At 32.1% G+C, this 20,262-nt stretch overlaps 1 protein-coding gene across 1 annotated transcript in view; it reads left to right on the forward strand.

Moving 5' to 3' along the window:
* Positions 1 to 20,262, forward strand: part of RSRC1 (arginine and serine rich coiled-coil 1) — a 372,620-nt gene that overhangs the window by 212,080 nt on the left and 140,278 nt on the right. The window contains exon 7 of the mRNA XM_011379565.2: positions 6,619 to 6,670. Within this exon, the coding sequence (XP_011377867.2) occupies positions 6,619 to 6,670 (52 nt within the window). The remainder of the gene's footprint in view (positions 1 to 6,618; positions 6,671 to 20,262) is intronic.

The following is a 20,262-nucleotide window of genomic DNA, read 5'->3' on the forward strand; positions in this document are numbered from 1 at the left end:
TATATCCCCAATTGATTTTAACAAAGGTGAAAAAGCAATTGAGTGGAAAATGATAGTCTTTTCCATAAATGATGTTGGAACAATTGGATAGCAACATAAAAAAAAAAAAGGAAGATTTTTCAGTGTATAATGTTGTACTATATAAAAAATTAAATTTGTTTTATGGAACTAAATGTAACATAAACTATAAAACTTGTAGGTGTAAACCTTGGACAAATCTTTGTGAATTGGAGTTAGGTAAAGATTTCTTAGCTGTAACCATGGAAGGACTTTATCCAGAAAATAAATATAAATATACAATTCTCTCTCTGTGTGTATGTCGGTTTTGCAAACCCCATATATGAAAAATTACTTTCATTATAATTAAGAGCTCTGAAAACTTAATAAGAAAACAATCCGATAAAAAGTGGCAAAAGTTTTGAGCATCCATTTTACCAAGGAAGATATATGGATAATAAATAGGCACATGAAAGGATGCTCAACACCATTAATCATTAGAGGAATATAGATTAAAGCTACAATGAGGTGCCTATTAGAATTTCGAAATTAAATACTGACTGTACTAAGTCATTACTAGGATGTAGAGTAACTGGAACTCTTATACACTGCTGGTGGGAATGTAAAACCACTTTGGAAATAGTTTGGTAATTTTTTTTTAAAGTTAAACATATATTTACCATGTGGCTCAGCCATGCCAATGCCAGATATTTATACCTAGAGATATGAAAGCACATAGTTATACAGAGATTTGTATGTGAATGTTTATAGTATTTTTAGTAGTAGCCAAAAAACTGGAAATAATTTGAATGCTGACAGGTGAATGAATAAAGACTGAATGAATATAGAGTATCCTGACAGTGGAATATGGCAATTAAAAAGAATGAGTACTGATATACACACAATGTGGATGGATTTTAAAACAATTACGTTGAGTTAAAAAGCCATACCAAAACAAAATACATATTGTATGATTCCAACTATAAAAAATACTGGGAAATGCAAAGTAATGTGTGGTGATAGAAAGCAGATCAATGTTTGCCTGAAGACTGGGAAGTGGAGTGGAGGCACAGAGAGGCGTGGAAGAATTAAAGAAGGACATGTGGAGAATTTTAGAGTGATGGATATGCTCGTTATCTTAACAGTAGTGACACTTCATGGCTTTATGAGTATATCAAAAACCTATCAAACTGATTAAATAATTTTATCGTAGTTCCATTATATCTCAGTGAAGCTCTTTGAAAAAAATTTAAGGTAGAAATATCACACATGCTTGGCACAATGCAGACATTTAGTAAATAGTAGTTTGTTTAAATTATTATTTTCTCTGTCATACTATTAGATCCTTGAAACCAGAAGCTATATCTATTTCTCTTTTTATCCTCAACTTGTAGCATGGTACCTTATACATAAGAGGTGATCTATAATATTTTTGAACAAGTAAAAGTAATGAATCTTGAACAATTGAATGTAAAGAAAACACCCGATGAGGGCCTAATAGTATGCTAACGAACACCATGTGTCTATAAGATCTGAAATATTTATTCTGTACATTCTCTTCGGATGGAAGGTTCTAACAATACAAGTCCTATAAGTAAACACCCCTGTATGTATTTTTCTCATTTTGTTTTTATTGTCATAAAATACACTTAACATAAAATTTGCTATCTTAACCATTTTTAAGTGTACAGTTCAGTGGCATTAAATACATTCCCATTGTTGTGCAGCCATCACCACCATCCATCCCCATAACTCTTTTCATCTTGTGAAACTAAAACTCTATACCCATTAAACAATGACTTTCCATTTTCCCCTCCCTCTAATCCCCTGGCAGCTCTAAGTTACGATACTGACTGCTCTAAGTACCTTATATGAGTAGAATTATACAGTGTTTTCTTTTTATGACTCACTTATACTTAGCACAAGGGTCCTCAAGCCTTATTCATGCTGTAGTATATTATAGAATTTCCTTCATTTTTAAGGCTGAATAATACTCCTTTGTGTGTATATACATACCACAGCACAAGTGTTGGCGAGGATGTAGAGACTCTGGACCCCTTCTACACTGTTAGTGGGAATTAAAATGGTACAGCCACTGTGGCAGCTAGAATGGCCATATTTTTGTCAACTTTCAGAATTCCATATTGGTGGCCAGGGGTTCAGGGAACTGAATATGAAAGGAAATGAGAAGGGTGAACAGATAGCTTAAATAGTTTAGTTTTAGGTAACTGGTTTATATAAGAATAGGCTTCTCTTTGCTGCTGTTTTTTTATATAGTCATGGCTTAAATGATTGTGCTGATCTTGAATGTTAGCTTTGGCAGTATTTTGAGAATCTAGATGTGCAGTCTATTTATAAGAAACTCAGGGAATTGGATTAAATAAGGATAAATCCAAAGTCAAAGGAAAAAGTCTAGACATTGAGGATAGTCACCTCTTCAAGCCATCAGGAAACGGACTTATATTTTAGTTTTATCTTAGGGCTTTTGTTTTTTCTTAAGAATCTGGATACTCCTCTCTAAAACGAGGGCTTACAAGTGGAGTTAAGTGGGTATTCTTAGCTACCAAGGGGAGGGAAAGGGCAGGGCAGTTCTGGAGAATTCATGACAATAGAAAGACTACCAACCCCCTCACCCCCATTAAAAGTCCTTTATTAATTTAGAAATTTTAAACCCTATATATTCTTATTTCTGGTTATTTCTGCATAAAGAAGACCTTTTTAACATTTCTTGTAAGCCCTATATGATAAGAATTTCTAGCAGAAGTACAATATTCTTTAAATGAGTTAAAATTACAGTATATTATCTATGCTAATATATATTTTTGGGGTATCATAACACAATAGTGTTTTAACTTTACTACAGCCTTTAAAAACTTACAGTAAAAGTTCATAGTCTTCCTACTGTTCTGTTAATGTCAGTACTAAAATTTATTTTTAAGGAACAACATATTCTCTATAATTTAATTTTGTTGATATTTATGCAATTATGCATTACTAGTTTTCATGTAAGGAATATTATTTTTTAATGGAATATAATTTTTTCTTTGTAAGTTTACTTCACACAATATAACTGTGACATTGTGTTCTTAAATATGTCCTTGTTGTATAATTCTCATATTGAGAAATTGCTGTATTCCGTGCATTTGTATTTGGTATTATTATTTATTAAATAAGATTTGATTTCTAGTTCTGAATAACAGTATCATTTACCAACTTTAGATGGAATTCATGGTAATCCCTAGGATCTAATATATTCTAAAATAGATAAAACATTAGAAATTTTGGCACGCAAGCCCCAAAGGTATTTTCATTCTAAGCCTGCTAGTATGATGATACTTAACTAAAAATGGATTAGTATAAAATGTTCTTTTAACTCTATATTGTTTCTATTTTCCTCTTAATCTTTTTTTAAAAAGTAACTGTAGAAAGCAATCAGAATGATAGCAATATGTATCTGCCAGTCTACTCTCCATTCCCAGCTCCAAATGATTTTTTTCTGAGCCAAGAAGCTACTGACTCACATAGGCAGGTGAGACCTGGAAGGTTTCAGCCAAGAGACCTGTTGTGATGCCTTTCCTCTTCTGGGACAAATTTAAAGCTGAAACAGTGTTAGGGGGCCCTTGGAAAGGATTTGAGGGGAAGGTGACTGACAGAAAAAGACTGCAACCAAGAATCCCATATCCATTCAAATTATTCACCAGTCAGAGTAAAAGAAAGATATTTGCAGATGGACAGAAAGTGAGAGAACATTTGTATCTGAATTCCCTATACAAGAATAATGTTTGAGAAATGAATCCAGTACTTGAGAAATGAAATCAAATATTTTTAAAAGTAAAAATAAAAATTACTTTAAAAAATCCGGTGAACCTAACAATGTATTTTTATCCCATAGTTGAATTGGTCCCTATATTTCACAAATAAAATTAGGAAGTTATATTAGTATATGCGAATGTATTTAGAATGGAATTATATTTCATTTACATTACTGGGACAAATGTAGTATTTTGAACAGATTGGTCTTTTGAACAAAATCAAAAACCTATCCTTATGTTTTTATATCTATGAAATTAATTGCTTTGACTTCATAAATATTGTAGTGATTTAGTTAGAAAGATCCTGAGATTTGGAGCAGAAGGTCTTGATTTCAGTCTGTCATTCACTAGTTGAGGCAAGTTACTAAACTGTTCTTATTCCCTGATTTTCTTTATCTTTGAAATATGAATCCTATGTTATAGCTTATTAGAGGAATTAATGAAGATATAAATATATCTTAGTAGGTGATATTATCATAATTATCAACCATCAAAAATCTTTCCTTCAGAATGGTAATCACGTTTTCAAGACAGTAGTTATAAATTGGGGGTGGGGTGCTATAGAGGAAGATTTTGTGGGTAAGAGATTTTAACAATATTGTTAATATTTTATTAGATGTGGGTACTCATTCTATATATTTTTCTATGTCTTACATATTCTTAATTATTAAAAATAATGTTTCCTTATAAAGTACATAAACTTTCCCATGAAATATCTTAATCAATAAAGTGTCTAACATTTTTCTATCAAAGGATGCTGCTTATTGGACCCTCAGAAATGTATGCTTCATAATTCTTAGCTTCATTGGGAACTGCTATTCAGAACATCATTTTCTTCTTGCCTTTCTAGTTATGTTATATTGCACAAAGTATCACGTTTCTATTGTGTGTGTTAAGTAGATGACATAGGCACACAAACTTTCTTGGGATTGGACCTGGCTCTTAGAAGTGCTGTGTGTTCTACACAGTATTAGTCTTTATAGTGACTTAAAGTCTCACGAAAAGTCAAGAAATTTTGTAAGCCTGGAGTTGCAGTTCTGCATGATGACAGTGAGTTAGTGCTGAGTATCAACTGCTTGCTTTGGCGGGGCCGTGTATTCCACAGTTCTCCACACTCTCTGTGCTCCCTGATACTGATGTCTAATGTCATTTCCCTTTATCATCGTAAATGTTTATATTAACTGTTTGGCCCATATAGGCAATTTAGTTTATATAACTGTTAGAAAAATTATTCAGTAAGTGTCATTCTGCCATTAGAATTTTGCTGTGATATTTTAATTTGATGTCACGCATCCAATACTTTATAAAGCACACTTACATACATTTTCTCTACAAATATATGACATGAAGTACTCTTTTGTTTGTCAGCTCCTCCTCTCACACCCAAACATGTTACCAATTAAATATTTCTCAAATCTAGTTCTTCCTGTCCAACCTTACTGCTACTGCTTCACCTCAGGCCCTCTTTATCTTTCTCCAGGAATTCTTTAATTGCTCCCTAACTGCGCTCCTGGCCTCCAGTCACATGCCTTTCACTTCATAAGGCTAGAATGATGTCTCAAAGTACAGATCTCATCTTATCGCCCTGCTGTTTCAAATTCTTGTTAAGTCCCTCCATCTTCTATGTCAGGGGTCAGCAAACTTTTCTTTAAAGGTCTGGTTGATAAATATTTTAGGCTTTGATAGACATAAGTTTCCTGCTATTGTTGAGTTGAGCACAAAAGCAACCACAAACAATATATAAACAAATGGTCATGGCTGTGTTCCAATAAAACTTATTTACAAAACCAGCCACTGGTCTAGGGCTGCAGTTTGTTAACCCCTGTTCTATGTTATAAAAAGCTCTCCCCTGTCTTCCCTCCCATCTCATTTAACTCTCTCCCATCCTGTTTCTTACAGTTCAGAAGCACCATTCAAATTCTTAAACTTTCTGAGCACATGTTTCTATATCCAGTTATTTAATGCTTTTTATTTAAGCTTTATTTCACAAGTAACGAAATATTCTAATATATTTTGTAAAATGTTAATTCTCAAATGATTGTATATAAATGTTTGTTTAGTCACATGCTTACATCTTTATAAATATATTGTGAAGTGTTAAGTATTAAAAATAGTTTTTAACAGGTCTTTCATAAAAATCATAGTCTTGATACAGTCTGTTATAGTTTGGATACCATCAACACATTATCTATCCAAAAATCTCAGAGTAAGGTCGCTGGTAGGAAAGAAGTTAATTTCAACATTATCAACTATATTGAATCAAGGTTTATTGAGAGAACCATATTAGGACAGTTAGTAGGAATTGAAAGCACTTAACTCACATCATGTCCTATCTTTATCACAATTGCTTCTTTCCAGTAGAGTTAGGAAAACAAAGTCTTTAGTTTTAGGATATGACTTGCCTGATGTATTGGACTTTAAGTTGTTGTTTCAATTCTAATAAATCACTTTACATGTTTCCATATGCAACTAATATGTTGTTAAATGTATGGGTTTCACCTCATTATTAAGTTATCGTTATGTAAGCTACTGCTGATTGGTACAATGTTGGGTAGTAAACAAAACCTTTTCCAGTAAAAAGAAAATGAAAGAACTTTATTCTTGCATCATGTTAATGAAAAGTATTATCTGATTACTACAGTGAGAGAGTAGATTGGTAGAACTGCTATGATGCAATTTGTTCAAAGGTAGGTGGATATTAATATTGATTAGAATAAAGTTCTCTAAATTTTCTGATACTGCATAACAGTGCATTAAAGCTCCATCTATTAAAACTGACCTGTAAATGTCTTTTGTGGTTGATTTTTAGCCACCAGCTGAACAAGCTAAAGCCAGACTGCAGCTGGTTCTTGAAGCTGCTGGTAAGTGTTGATAATTAACTTTATTTAAATGAAAAGCTTGAAATAAATCCTGACATGCTTACAGTAGGTCAAAAAGAAAAACACCTATTTTTGTATATCCTCACAAATTTATGAGATCTAGGTTATATATATATGGCCATATTTTACCTTAAATATTTATTACTACAGTATATTACCTAAAGGTCATTCTTTACCTTTTTATTTATAAAATTACATACAAGTCACTTTTATTTTATGTATTTTATGTATGTATTCATTTTATGAATTAAAGTTTTCTTGCTCTAGGGTTTTATGTTATAGGATAAAGCTAATTAGTATGATTATCATTTACATAATATGCATTTATTCTTTAGTGGCATTTTGCTTTGAAAAAATATTTTCATTTCATAATTTGAGTATTGACAAACTCTAACTTTAAAAGAAAATATTTATGGTACTTAGTCCAGAAAATATTTGCTTCTATTAATACAACTATATAGAATTTCATTTAATAGTTTTATACAGTTTTCTTTTATTTCTTCATCTTTTAATGATTTTGAAGAATATTATAAAACAAATATGACAGTCTAAACCTCACAGTGTTTAACTGGTTTATATTGGTCCCAGCCATCATCCTGATTTTAAAAAATTTAATGCTGTCAATTCTATTAAGGATAAAAAGCTAGATTCTATATATTTGAGAAGCATTCAGAACATCATGACAGTTTTCAAATTAAAAAATGTATATTGGCCTAGATTAGCAAAGGACAGACCTTAGCTAGATGTAATATTATTTATTAATTTCTTCTTGTTGATTATATATGTTGTCTCAGCTTTTTCCTCTTATCAGTAACACTGTTATGTACATCCTATTACAAATTGTGCTTTTTAATTTTAGATTATTTTCTTGGGATTGATTACTATAAAAAAATGAGTTTATGAGGTTAGTGGGCATTAATTTTTAGAGCAACTTTTTGTACATTTTTGCTATATTACTTTACAAAAAAAAACTGTGTTACTTTTCACTGCCACTGGTTAAGTAACCATTTTTACCAGACTTTGCTTTTTTGATGCCAGTTCTATGAATGTATTGCTTCATAGTATGATATAATGTATTATACCCCTTTGAAAAATATCCAGTACTGCTTTTAATGAGAACTGCCTGGAGAGGGGAAGCAGATGGATGGATAAGGGAGAACTTACTGTCAGGGTTCCAGAACTCTGTTTCAGTGATGAATTCACGGTGTTCATTGTATTGTTAAAAATTAACAATTAAAATAAAAGGAGGGAGGGGAATAAAAAGAACTTGAGCCAGTCTGATGAGGCTTGCAGTTAAAGTCTAGCCTGGTCCTAAGAGTGAAGTGGCTGGACAGGAAGGTCCGGTAGTACCCATTCTGTCACATTAACGTTTACTTGAGTTCCCAGGGAAAACACCTTCGATTTGGGGGCCAGGAAACTGGGTACGGGGAAAGGATTAAGACTGTGTGTTGGATTCTTGAGACAGGATTCATTTCAACCTTATAATTACCATGATCTAGTCCATAGGGTTCATATATAGACATCCTGCTGATTAAATTTAGTCTTTTACTCTGTAGGTCTCAGAAGAAAGCTTTGTATATAACCATTGTATTGTTATTTGAATTATTAGTGAATGTTCATAATGTTACTGGTTTGGAAGTAAAATATATTTAGAATATTTGGCAACGATTATTAGTGGTATGATTTTGAAAGAGTAAAATAACATTAAGCAAAATGGATAGGATGTCATGTATATTGTACCAAACATGAATTTGAAGTCAAATTTTATTATATTTATGATTATATTTCATATGTGCTAAACTGTTATATTTTTCTACTTTGCTATGCTGAATCTCTAGATTTAGATAGAATCATTTTTCATGTTCATTACCAAATTGCAATTGAAATCAAATTTTGTGTTTGGTTTAACTTGTTTAAACTTTTAATTCAAGGGTGATGTGAAATTAAGGTTATAACTAAGATTGCTTTTTTAAAAATCTTCAAATGGCAGTAAGACACAGAAGGTTGCAAAATTGTGTAAATTTGTAAGATTGAATCGAAATGGTAACTGCAGCTAATGATTTACTCTGTGGTACTAAGTCCAAATACAAACACTTTCTGCCATGATGTCTTCTTTTCCTCTTTAGGAATACTTTTATCATTCTTCTATTTAAGATTAAAATTTTTCTTTGACTTCTTTATAGACAATCATTCACCTAGAATTAATGACTCTTATTTTGAAATATTTGTTTATATTTATCCCTTTATTATCTTTCCCACTGCCATCTCCTTACTAGATGCCAAACATTTCATCCAAAGGTTAATCCATTACCTCTTAATTGGTCTCTTACTTCAATTCTGTTACTTCTCCAGAGAGATGGTGGTGAATACAGGAAGAGTTCTAAGTCTGCTTCCTACTCGTTCTGTAACCTTGAACAGTTTGGTGTTTATTGTTTAGCCCACACAGGATGTTTTAAATGGAACATGACAGATGTGTATGTTTTCTAGTTTACCATAGTACTCTAATTATAAAAAGTAATCTATTGTGGTGAAATTCACATAATATAAAATTAATCATTTGTGTTTAAAGTGAACAATTATATATTTAAAGAGGCATTAAATATATTTATAATGCTTTATAACCACCACCTCTAACTAGTTCTAAAACATTTGCATCACTCCAAAGTGAAACCTCTTACTATTAAGCAGTTTTCTCCCCATTCCCGTTACCTCAGCTTCTGGTGACCACTAATTGGCACTCTGTCTCTGTGAATTTATCTATCCTGGTTATTTCATGTAAATGAAATCATACTATGTGTGACCTTTTGTGTTTGGCTTCTTTCACTTAGCATATGGTTTGGAGGTACAGCCATGGTGTAGCATGTGTCCGTTTTTATTCCTTTTTATGGTTGAATAATATTCCATTGTATTTATATACACTATTTGTTTATCCACTTATATATTGATGGAAATTTGAGTTATTTCCACCTTTTGGCTACTGTGAATAGTGTTATGAACATGCATTTATTTGTACTTGTTTGAGTACCCATTTGTAATTTTAGGGGTAGATACCTAGGAGTATAATAGTGGAATCATTTGGTAATTCTTTGGTTAACATTTTGAGAAACCACTAAACTTTCCCACAGCAGCTGAACCGTTTTACATTTCCACCAGCAATATATGAGTACAGACTCCTATTGTCTCAACTAGATCATGGCACACATTTGAATTTCTTGTTTGAAAATATTTAGATTTGGGATTTCTCTATACCATCATTTCCTCATTTGTAAGGAAGGAGATAATAACTACCTTGCACGGTCGTTGTGAAGATAAATATCATAATACAATAAGTGCCTAGCCCGGAGCCTGGCAAAGGATAGCCACTGGAAATCTTTATTTCTATATACATTTTGTAAATACCACTGCTAGATGATTCTCTTGGCCACCATTTGGTCATGCTACTCCATTGCTCAGAATTATTAATTGGCTCTCTATTGCTTACAAAATCAATTTTACGCTTATATACTTCAGGTTCCAAGGTTCTGTATGGGGGATCTAAAGACTTTTCTGTCTTTATTTCTTAGAATTCTGTGCTTTTTCTCATTGTTCTTTGAGTGATGTGTTTGTTTGTTTGTTTGTTTGTTTGTTTGTTTGTTTTCTACCTGGGAATCTTTGCTCATGATTTTGTTTCTTCTAGAAATGTCTTTCTCCTTCGTCTTCCCTCTTCAAACACTTCAGGACTCATCTGCAATAGAATTTCCACATTATTTCCCTGCCGTTTCCAGCACATGATCTTTCTCTCTTCCTTTGAATTCCTTTTGTCCTAGTCTGTGCATACCATTTAGGCTGATATTTACTCACATACTGCTAATATTAATGTTTAATTGTTTCATGAGTGCTGGATTTATTTTCCCAATGAAATAATAAACTTCTGAAAGTCAGGAACCATATCTAAAATTCTCAAATCATTCCCAGCAGTTTTAACAGCTGTGGTGAGTGGTAACATACCCAAAAGAATTCCAGCTGTTACTTTTTGGTGTATAAGTCATTGAGAGAAACAACAATCTGGATAACTGAAAAGTAAACCTTTAAATTCTGGTGTGCTCTTTATAACCACTGTTTGATGGATTTTTTTTTAACTAATTTTATTATGGTAACATTGGTTAATAAAATCCAGTAAGTTTCAAGTGTACAATTTAACAGTAAAATATATATATATATATATTGCATTGTATGTTCACCTCCCATAGTTCGATTTCTTTCTGTCACCACATATTTGACCCCTTTTACCACACCTACATCTCTCTTTCCCCTCACCCCCTACCCTCTGGTAACCACTAGTCTGTTGTCCATGCCCATAAGTGTCTGTTTGTTTGTCCTGTTCGTTTGTTGCTTTTAGGTTTATATCCCACATATAAGTGATATCATGTGGTTTTACACTTTTTCTGTCTGGCTTATTTCGCTTAGCATGATTATCTCGAGGCCAGCCACGTTGTCACAGTGGCAGTATTTCATCTCTTCTTATGGCTGAATAATATTCCATTGTACATATGTACCACAACTTCTTTATCCAATCATCTGTTGTAGGACACTTCGGTTGCTTGCATGTCCATGTGATCCAGCAATCCCTCTTGGGTATTTACCCTAAAGACTTGAAAACCCATATCCGAAAAGGTATTTGTACACCAATGTTCATAGCAGCATTATTCATGATGGCCAGGACATGGAAACAGCCTAAGTGTTTGATGGATTTTAAAGTAAATGTATGAAAAAATTTTCTGGCTTCAAATGTAGACAATATAGGGCCATAATCTGACATTTTAATCTTAGATTTTAAGGTAGTGCATGACAGAAAAGATAATGACACATGATCATCACAGAGGAGGAAGAAGAATAATAAGTTTACTTAAAAACTTGTATCTGTTACTTTTGCTCTCACTGTTGTTTGACTTTTTAGGATCTTTCCAAATATTATTTAGGTTTTCATAAATATACAGTATCATGTTATGCCAAGTATGTTCATGGGTTTGAAGGATTTAGAGGAGAGATTTTTCAGAAATATTTTTCATTAGCATGAAAAGATGACTCTTTTCACAATTAGTTTCAAGGCACAATTTTCTCTAAAATCACTTTAATATTTTAGTTTTAATAAAATTACCGACACATGCAACCTTTAAAATTATATCTCTGGTGTCATAAGAAAAAATAGAAATTACTTTTAGTGCATGTATGGTAAATCACCTTTATCATAAAAATCTAATATTTCATTTTCTGAATAATGTCTACAACCCTTTGTATTGTGCTTTATAGTTTTCAAAGCACTTTCATAAATCTTTTATCGTTTGACTCACATCACTGCATGGAGAGCTAATTAGTTCTATTTTACAAATATCCTGAAAGTGTAAATGACTTGTAAAAGATCACATAGCTAATAAGTGGCAGAACCAGGACTCAAATCCAACGATTTCTGACTCTATTTCTGTCCATAGGTTAAATCCCAGTTATATTGGGAAGAAAGAAGAGTGATAGAAAATTTTACCAAATACATACCTTGTTTTGTTAGGTGTAAAGCTATAATTACCTTACAATAAAATAATTTGTATCCTCAATCAAGCCTTTGATTCTGAAATGAGTGCTTTCTAACTGGTAATAGAAGAGGACTAAAGTTTCACTCAAAAATGTCCTTTTCCTTAACTATTAGAGTACTCATAGTAGTTAAATTTCTAATTATTTTGAAAGATCCAGGGTAATGTTTTATGACCATCAATATTTTTGTCTTCAACCTAACTAGAGACATGTATTTCAGAGACCTTCGCTTGGGATAGAAGCTGGTTAAATATTTTAAAACACAGATAAGTGACACACACTTACATACGATATCCAGGTAAGAAGCTGTGCTTAAGTATTAGCCATAGGAGCCCCACTCCATCCCAATTCTTCTGCAGCATGTTAAGCTTAGATATTATTCTTGTAGTTACCTAGTAAGCATCTAGAAGCCAAGTAAGTCCTGACCCTTTCTTTTCATAGCCATGTGACCTTGGAAGTCTCAATATTCCCTCTAAAGTCCAGTATAGCTTTAAGTATTTGTGATTCTGAGAATTACAAATGAGGTTACCATAATAATGCTGTACTGTTTCCAGGGAGCATAGAAAGCCATTCTGCTACCCTGATTTAAAGCTAACAGAGGTTTTGCTCTGTAGGTTTCTGACCACTGATCTGTGGCTCCAAGAAATAGGCTGATTTATTATGAGAGGCTTTCACTGTAGGAGAAGCCTAAAGAAACAGAGCAAATGATAATTTCTATCTCATATAAATGGTTTTCAAAATTTTTTTATTGATGTTGCCTTCTACTTGATTATATATTGATAGTCTAGATTCATATCCAGCTTCACTTCTAACTCTGGGAGCTTGGGCATTTTACCTCCCCTTTACTCCGTTTTACTTTCCTCATCTATAAAATGGAGATATTATTAGTACATAATTGATGAGGTTGTTGTTATGGAGTTTAAATGAGTTAACATTTGCAGACCACTTAGAACAGTGCCTGATACACAGTAAGTATTGAGTCAGTATTAGCAGTTATTCTGAAAGATAATATACTACGGTGGTTAAGTTCTCAAGTCAGAATGCCTGAGTACGTCTCAACTCCATTATTTACTGATAAAACCATGTGAAAGTTGTTAAAGCTTGCTGAAAATCAGTTTTTTTATTTATCAAATGGGAATAATAGTAATGCATATCTTTAGAGTTTTATGAGACATAAATAAGTTAATGTAATTAAGTGATTAGAACAGCACCTAACATGTTACTGAGTGTACTATAAATGTTAGCTAGTAGGAGTAGGAGTTCTTTTTTATGACATCACCACAGTGGCTTTATGAGGTAATGAAAGAAGAGATATTGAGCCAAACATCCTTCTCATACGAGCACGCATATGCAGTTAGAAATTATCAAGAATTAAGAATAGTGCTTTTAAAAAGAAACAAACGAATAAAACCTTAAATAGTTTAATTGACTTAGGCATTGGTTAAAACATTTTTTCATCAAATATGATTTCTGTAAACTTCAGAAATTCTAAATAAAATGTAATAGCTTTAATGCAAAATCAAATTGATAATGTTAATTTAACTTTCAGTTTCCAATATGAAGACACTTTTTGGCTTCATATTAGGCCAAAAAGATATAATAGTGCTTCCCTAAAGAGAATCATTTAGTAAATAGCTTTTTAAAGTATGTTGTTTGTTTTAGCATCAGTTACACATTTATTTTTGAATGGCTTATTTATTCCTAATAATATTTAGTAAGAAGAAAGCTATCAGCCAGAGTCTGACTTGCCATGTTTGAGCAGATGTTAAGCAGACAGTAGTTGAATGTTAATTTTGAGAGGGTGGTATGCTTAAGCCTAGCTGAAGTATGTTGCATGTGGGCTTTCTAGACTGGAGTACAATGCTGGATCTCTGGGGAGAATTTTAAAGCTAAACCTCTTTCTTTTGGGTCCTCTATATGGACTCTCTCAAGTCAGTATAAAGCAGATCATCCTTAGGCTAAAGCCCTTCAGCTTTTGTTATTGGGCTCTGTAGACCTGTAATTAGGCCTCCTGGCAGGCCTTGCAGGCCAGTTAATGGTCATATGGAGTTTCTGTGAGGCAGACTGGCTTTGTATAAATCCTGGGTACGAATACGTTTATGGGTCACTTCCTACCAGGACCATGCTTTGTCCTTATGCCCTGCGGGCTGACAGGGAGCAGGTTCCCTTGACCATGGACTGTTCAGTTTGCAACTTAAAATCTACTCCACTAATCCCCAGTGTAAACAGAGGATTTAGAAGGGCTTCTGTCACTTACAGTTGCCAATTCACTTGGGTGTCTGCGAATTTATTTTTCTCAGACTTCATTATTGAAAGACTGACAAGTGTATAAGATTTGGATGTTTATATATCAAGTGTGCAGTTTAGAATCGTTGAAAATCATTTATCTAAAATAGAATTATGTAATGAGGTTTTTTTTAAATTAATCACCTTTTAATATTTCTTAATTTAAGCCATTAAAAAGTTTGGAATGATAACCAACTTTTTCCTATAAGGGAAATTATAGTTTATGTTTTCATGTAAGAATAAAATAATACTATAGAAAGAAATTTACCAAAAAGTGGTAAGTCAAGGAAATAATTCAGAACTCTTTTATACTGTATGTCTTATGTTAGTAAAAATTCCATTTTGATGTAAAAGGGGAAATATGAGATCAGTATATAAAATGCTTAATAAAATGTGTTACATGAAATATTTAAACATTGAGTGTTATTTATTGAGCATCTACTATGTGATAAGCACTTTTATACATTTTTATATCTTATAAATGTTTTTAAATAATTGATCCATGTATTCTAACCAAGCAAAATATGTGGATTTTAAGAAAATTATGATTGAGATTTCTTTTTTTTTAAATTTGATTTAATCCTTTACTTCCTTATGGTTTTCACTTTGTTGCTTGGATTATGTTAAGGTTTAATTCTAAAATATATCTAAGCTCTAAGTATGCTCAGCAAAGAATTGTAACCTATCTTCATATGAGCCAGTTTTTCTTCTGGGGGGAAATCAAATGATGAATACTTTCCCAGGTCTCATCTACCATATCGGTGCTCTGTATTTTGCATTTTGTGATGTAAAAATGGTTCATGACAGATGTGGCTGAAAAGACCACATACGTAGACTGTATGATTTTAGTCTGGTGGAACTAATAGGATCACTCATTACATTTTAGACCCTGGGGTTTCTTTTTTCTTTCATAATAATAATAAAAAGAAAAACTGTTTAAATAGAGTGGCCCTTTTTGTGTGCAAGTACAGCATCTTCCCCTAAATTTACAGAGTCAATGGTAACAAATCAACAAATAATCCTTTCTTCCAAAAAAAATCTTTAATTAATGTTTATTTAATGTTTACTGTTATTTTTAATCATCCTGTCATCCCATAAAGGTGAGATTTTGTTTTATTTTTATAAAGGATTTATTTGAATTTTATTTAGCAAAACTAGAAAATAATTTTTTTAGAAAATTTAAGACCTGTGAGTTAAGTAAAAGTTTTGTAAATGTTGAAATAATTAATAACAACAAAAGTCATTATACAGTTGGAATTCTTGGTGTTTACTTACAACTAGGAGAATCATAGCATAGTCTGTTTTTCTTTTTTAATGTGTATGATGTATTTATTGAAATAGAAACATTGGCACTCTATTTAGGAATTCAAAATAATGAGACTCCGGAACAGAATGAAGTGAGCTATGATCCTATTTTAGTTTTTACCAGAAGTTAATGTTTACAATGAAAAATATCCTTGGTATTATATATCAAAATGCTAATAGTGGTTATTGTCCCTGGTGGTGGAGTTTAAGGTTGTTAAAAAATTTTTTATTTGGCTTGTCTTTATTTTCTGACTTTTTTGTAGTTATGAAAAGACTCTAAAGAGGTATAGAAAAGGTTTAATTTAAACAATAAAATTCCCCAATATTATGAAATTCAGTGAGTTTTGACAAATATATACAGTCATGCAAGTACCACCAAAATTTTTGATAAAGAACATTTTATCTTTATCAGAAATTTCTCTTGTACTCCTTTGAATCAGTTCTCTCTCCCTATCACCTTAGCAATCACTAATCTGCTTTATGTCATTATAGTTTTGCTATTTTCAGAATGCTGTATAAATGGAATCATAGAGTATGTAGACTTTTGTCTGTAGTCTTTCAGTTGGCATGATGCTTTTCAAATTGTCTGCATTGTTGTGAACACCACTTCTTTTTATTGCTGAGTAGTATTCCTTTGTATGGCTGTACCAGTTTGCTTGTTCATTCAGCAATTGGCGGACAGATGCGTTGTTTCCAGTTTATGGTTTTGTTGATTATAACTTATATGAACATTTGAGTACAAGTCTATGTGAACATATGTTTTCATTTCTCTTGAATAAATACTCAGGAATTGGATGGCTTGATTATATAGTTAAGTGCCATTTTAACTTTATAAGAAACTTCTCCTTTCCAAAGTGACGTACCATTTTGTGTTTTCACAAGCAATGTACGAAAGTCCCAGTCGTTCCATATCTTTGACATCACTGATGTTGTCAGCATTCTGTTTAATTCCAGCTATTCTTTTGAATGTATTGTATTTCATTTGGCTCTACTGTGCATTCCTGTGATACCTGATGAAGCTGAGCACTTTTCCATTCAGTCATTTGTCATCTGTATAGTTTTGTGAAGCATCTGTTGTCCATTTATAAAAGAATTATTTATATTATTGACTCATAGATATTTATATATTCTGAATTTATATATTTATATATTCAGATAGGTACTTTATATTTTCTCCTTGCCTATGCCTTGCTGCCTGTTTTTTAAACTGTTTTAATTAATGATGTATATATACATCTTACTTTTTAGTGAGAGTTCTTTGATTTTTGACAAATGCAAACAGTTGTACAGCACCCAGAATCAAGATGTAGAACAATTTTATCATCCCTCAAGATTTCCCCATTCCCCTTTGTCACGAACCTCTCCCACCATTTCTTGTTCCTGGAAACCACTGACCTATTTTTCCGTCCCTATAGTTTTGACATTTCCAGTATGTTATATGAATGGAGTCATGTATTTTGCAACTTTTTGAGTCTGACTTTTTTGACCTAGCATAATGCCTTTGAGATTTATCCATATTGTTGCATTTATCAATAGTTTATTCCTTTTTTATTACTGAATAGTATTCCATTGTGTGGATTAATCGAAAGTTATTTAGGTTGTTTCTAATGTCGGATGATTATTAATTAAACCAGCACAACATTCTCAAATAGGATTTTGTGTTAACATAAGTTTTTGTTCTGTTTGAGTAAATACATAGGACTGGGATTGCTGGGTAGTGTGATAATTCCGTTTAACTTTATGAGAAACTGTAAACTTCCCCAAAGTGGCTGGACTATTTTGCATTCCTACGAGAACTCAAGTTGTTTTACATCCTTGTTGGTACTTGGAATTATTAGTTTTTATTGTGCTTTGGTCATTCCAGTGGGTGTGTAGAGGTATCTCATTGTGATTTTAATCTGAATTTCTCTCATGATGAATATTGTTGAGCATTGCTTTCTGTGCTTATTTGCCATAACAGATCCTCTTTTCCCATTTTTAAGAATTGGGTTATTTATTTGTCTTTCGGTTGCTGAATTTTGAAAGTTATGTATATTCTGGATAACAGTTCTTTAACAGATGGGAGATTTGCAGGGTTTTTTTGTTTTTTTGGGTTTTTGTTTTTTGGGGGTTTTGGGTTTTTTTTACATTTTATAACATGTTTACATTTTCTTAAAGTGTCTTTTGAAGAGCAGAAGTTCTTAACTTGTTGAAGTCCCCAATTTATCACTTTTTTATTTTATGTATTTTATTTCCAGTGTCATAGCTAAGAAATGTTTGCCTAACCAGAGAATATAAAGTCTTGCTTCTATGTTTTCTTCTACAGTTTCATATTTAAATCTTACATTAAATCTTACATTTAGAACTATGATCCATTTTAGATTAATTTTTTGTATATGGTGTGAAGTATGGGTTGAGGTTCTTTTCTTTGCTTGTGGATACCTACTTGACCCAGTACTATTTGTTGAAAAGATATTTTCTCTCCACTGAATTGTCTTTTAGTTCTGTAAAATAACAATTGAACACATATAAGTAGATCTATCCTGAATTCTCTGTTGTTTCATTGATCTATGTGTCTGTCTGTCCCTTTGCCAGTACCACAATGCCATGATTACTGTAGCTATATAGTAAGTCTTGAAAGCACTTAGCGAGTCCTTTGACTTTTTTCTTTTTTTTTTCAGAATGCTTTTGTTATGCTAGTTCTATGTGTAGGTTTTTGTGTAGGTATGTGTTTTCAGCTCCTTTAGGTAAATACCAACGAGTGTGATTGCTAAATCATATGGTAACAGTATGTTTAGTTTTGTGAGAAACTACCAGACTGTCTTATAAAGTGATTGCACCATTTTGCATTCCCACCAGCAATGAATGTGAGCACCTGTTACTCCACATCTATGCCTGCATTTGGTGTTGTCTGGATTGTTCTGTATTTTGGCTATTCTAATAGGTGTATAATGATATCTCGTTGTTTTAATTTGTAATTTCCTAGTGACATATATTGAACATCTTTTTATATATTTATTTGCCATCTATATATCTTTTTTTGTGATTTGTCTGTTAAGGTCTTTGGTCCATTTTTTAATTAGGTTGTTCATTTTCTTATTGTTGAGTTTTAAGTGTTCTTTATATATTTTGGATAACAGTCCCTAATCAGATGTTTTTTGCAAATATTTTTATGTTGTCTGTGCCTTGTATTCTCATTCTCTTGACATTGCCTTTCACAGAGCAGAAGTTTTTAATTTTAATGAAGTCCAGGTCATCAGTTATTTCTTTCATGGATCATGCCTTTGGTGATATTATCTAAAAAGTAGTTGCCATACTGAAGAACATCTAGGTATTCTATGTAATTTTCTAGGAGTTTTATCATTTCGTGTTTTATACTTAGGTCTATGATCCATTTAAGTTAATTTTTGTGGAGGGTGCAAGGTCTGTGTCTAGATTAATTTTTTTTTTTTTGCATGTGGATGTCCAGCTGTTTCAACACCATTTATTAAAAATACTTTTTCTTCTCCATTGTGTTGCCTTTGCTCCTTTGTCAAAATCAGTTGACCGCATTTATGTGAATCTGTTTCTGGACTTTCCACTCTATTCCATTAATCTCTTTGTCTATTCCTTTGCAATACTACACTGTCTTGATTACTGTTGCTTTATATAAGACTTGAAGTTGAGTAATGTCAGTCCTCCAACTTTAATCTTCTTCAATATTCTGTTGGCTATCATGAGTCTTTTTCCTCTTCTTATAGAATTCAGACTTAGCTTGTTGACATTCACAAAATGACTTTCTGGGATTTTGACTGGGATTGCATTGAATCTATAGATCGAATTGGAAAGAACTGACATTTTGACAATATTGAGTCTTCCTATTATAAACATGGAATTTCTCTCCATTTATTTAGTTCTTGACTTTGTTCATCAGAATTTTGTAGTTTTCCTCATATATATCTTGTACATATTTTGTTAGATTTATACCTAAGTATTTTGTTAGATTTATACCTAAGTATTTTAAATTTTTTTGGATGCCAATGTAAATGGTATTGTGTTTTTAATTTCAAATTCTACTTGTTTATTGCTGGTATATTGGAAAGTGATAGACTTTTGTTCATTAAACTTGTAGCCTTGCTATAATTGCTTATTATTTCCAGTATTTTTGTCAGTTCTTTCAGATTTTCTACATAGATGATCATATTATTTGTGAACAAGAACAGCTTTATTTCTTCCTTCCCAACTTGCATATCTTTTATTTTATTTTCTTTCACATTTGCTAGAACTTCCAGTATAATGTTGAAAAGGAGTAGTGAAAGGGGACATAATTGTATTATACCTGATCTTACTGGGAAAGCTTCAAGTTCTCATCATTAAGAATGTTGTTAGCTATAGGCTTTATGTAGCTATTCTTTATCAAGTTCAGGAAATTCCCCTCCATTCTTAGTTTTAGTAAGAAT

The sequence above is a fragment of the Pteropus vampyrus genome, unplaced genomic scaffold (genome assembly GCF_000151845.1).
Source record: "Pteropus vampyrus isolate Shadow unplaced genomic scaffold, Pvam_2.0 Scaffold12, whole genome shotgun sequence".
NCBI classification, from domain to species: Eukaryota; Metazoa; Chordata; class Mammalia; order Chiroptera; family Pteropodidae; genus Pteropus; species Pteropus vampyrus.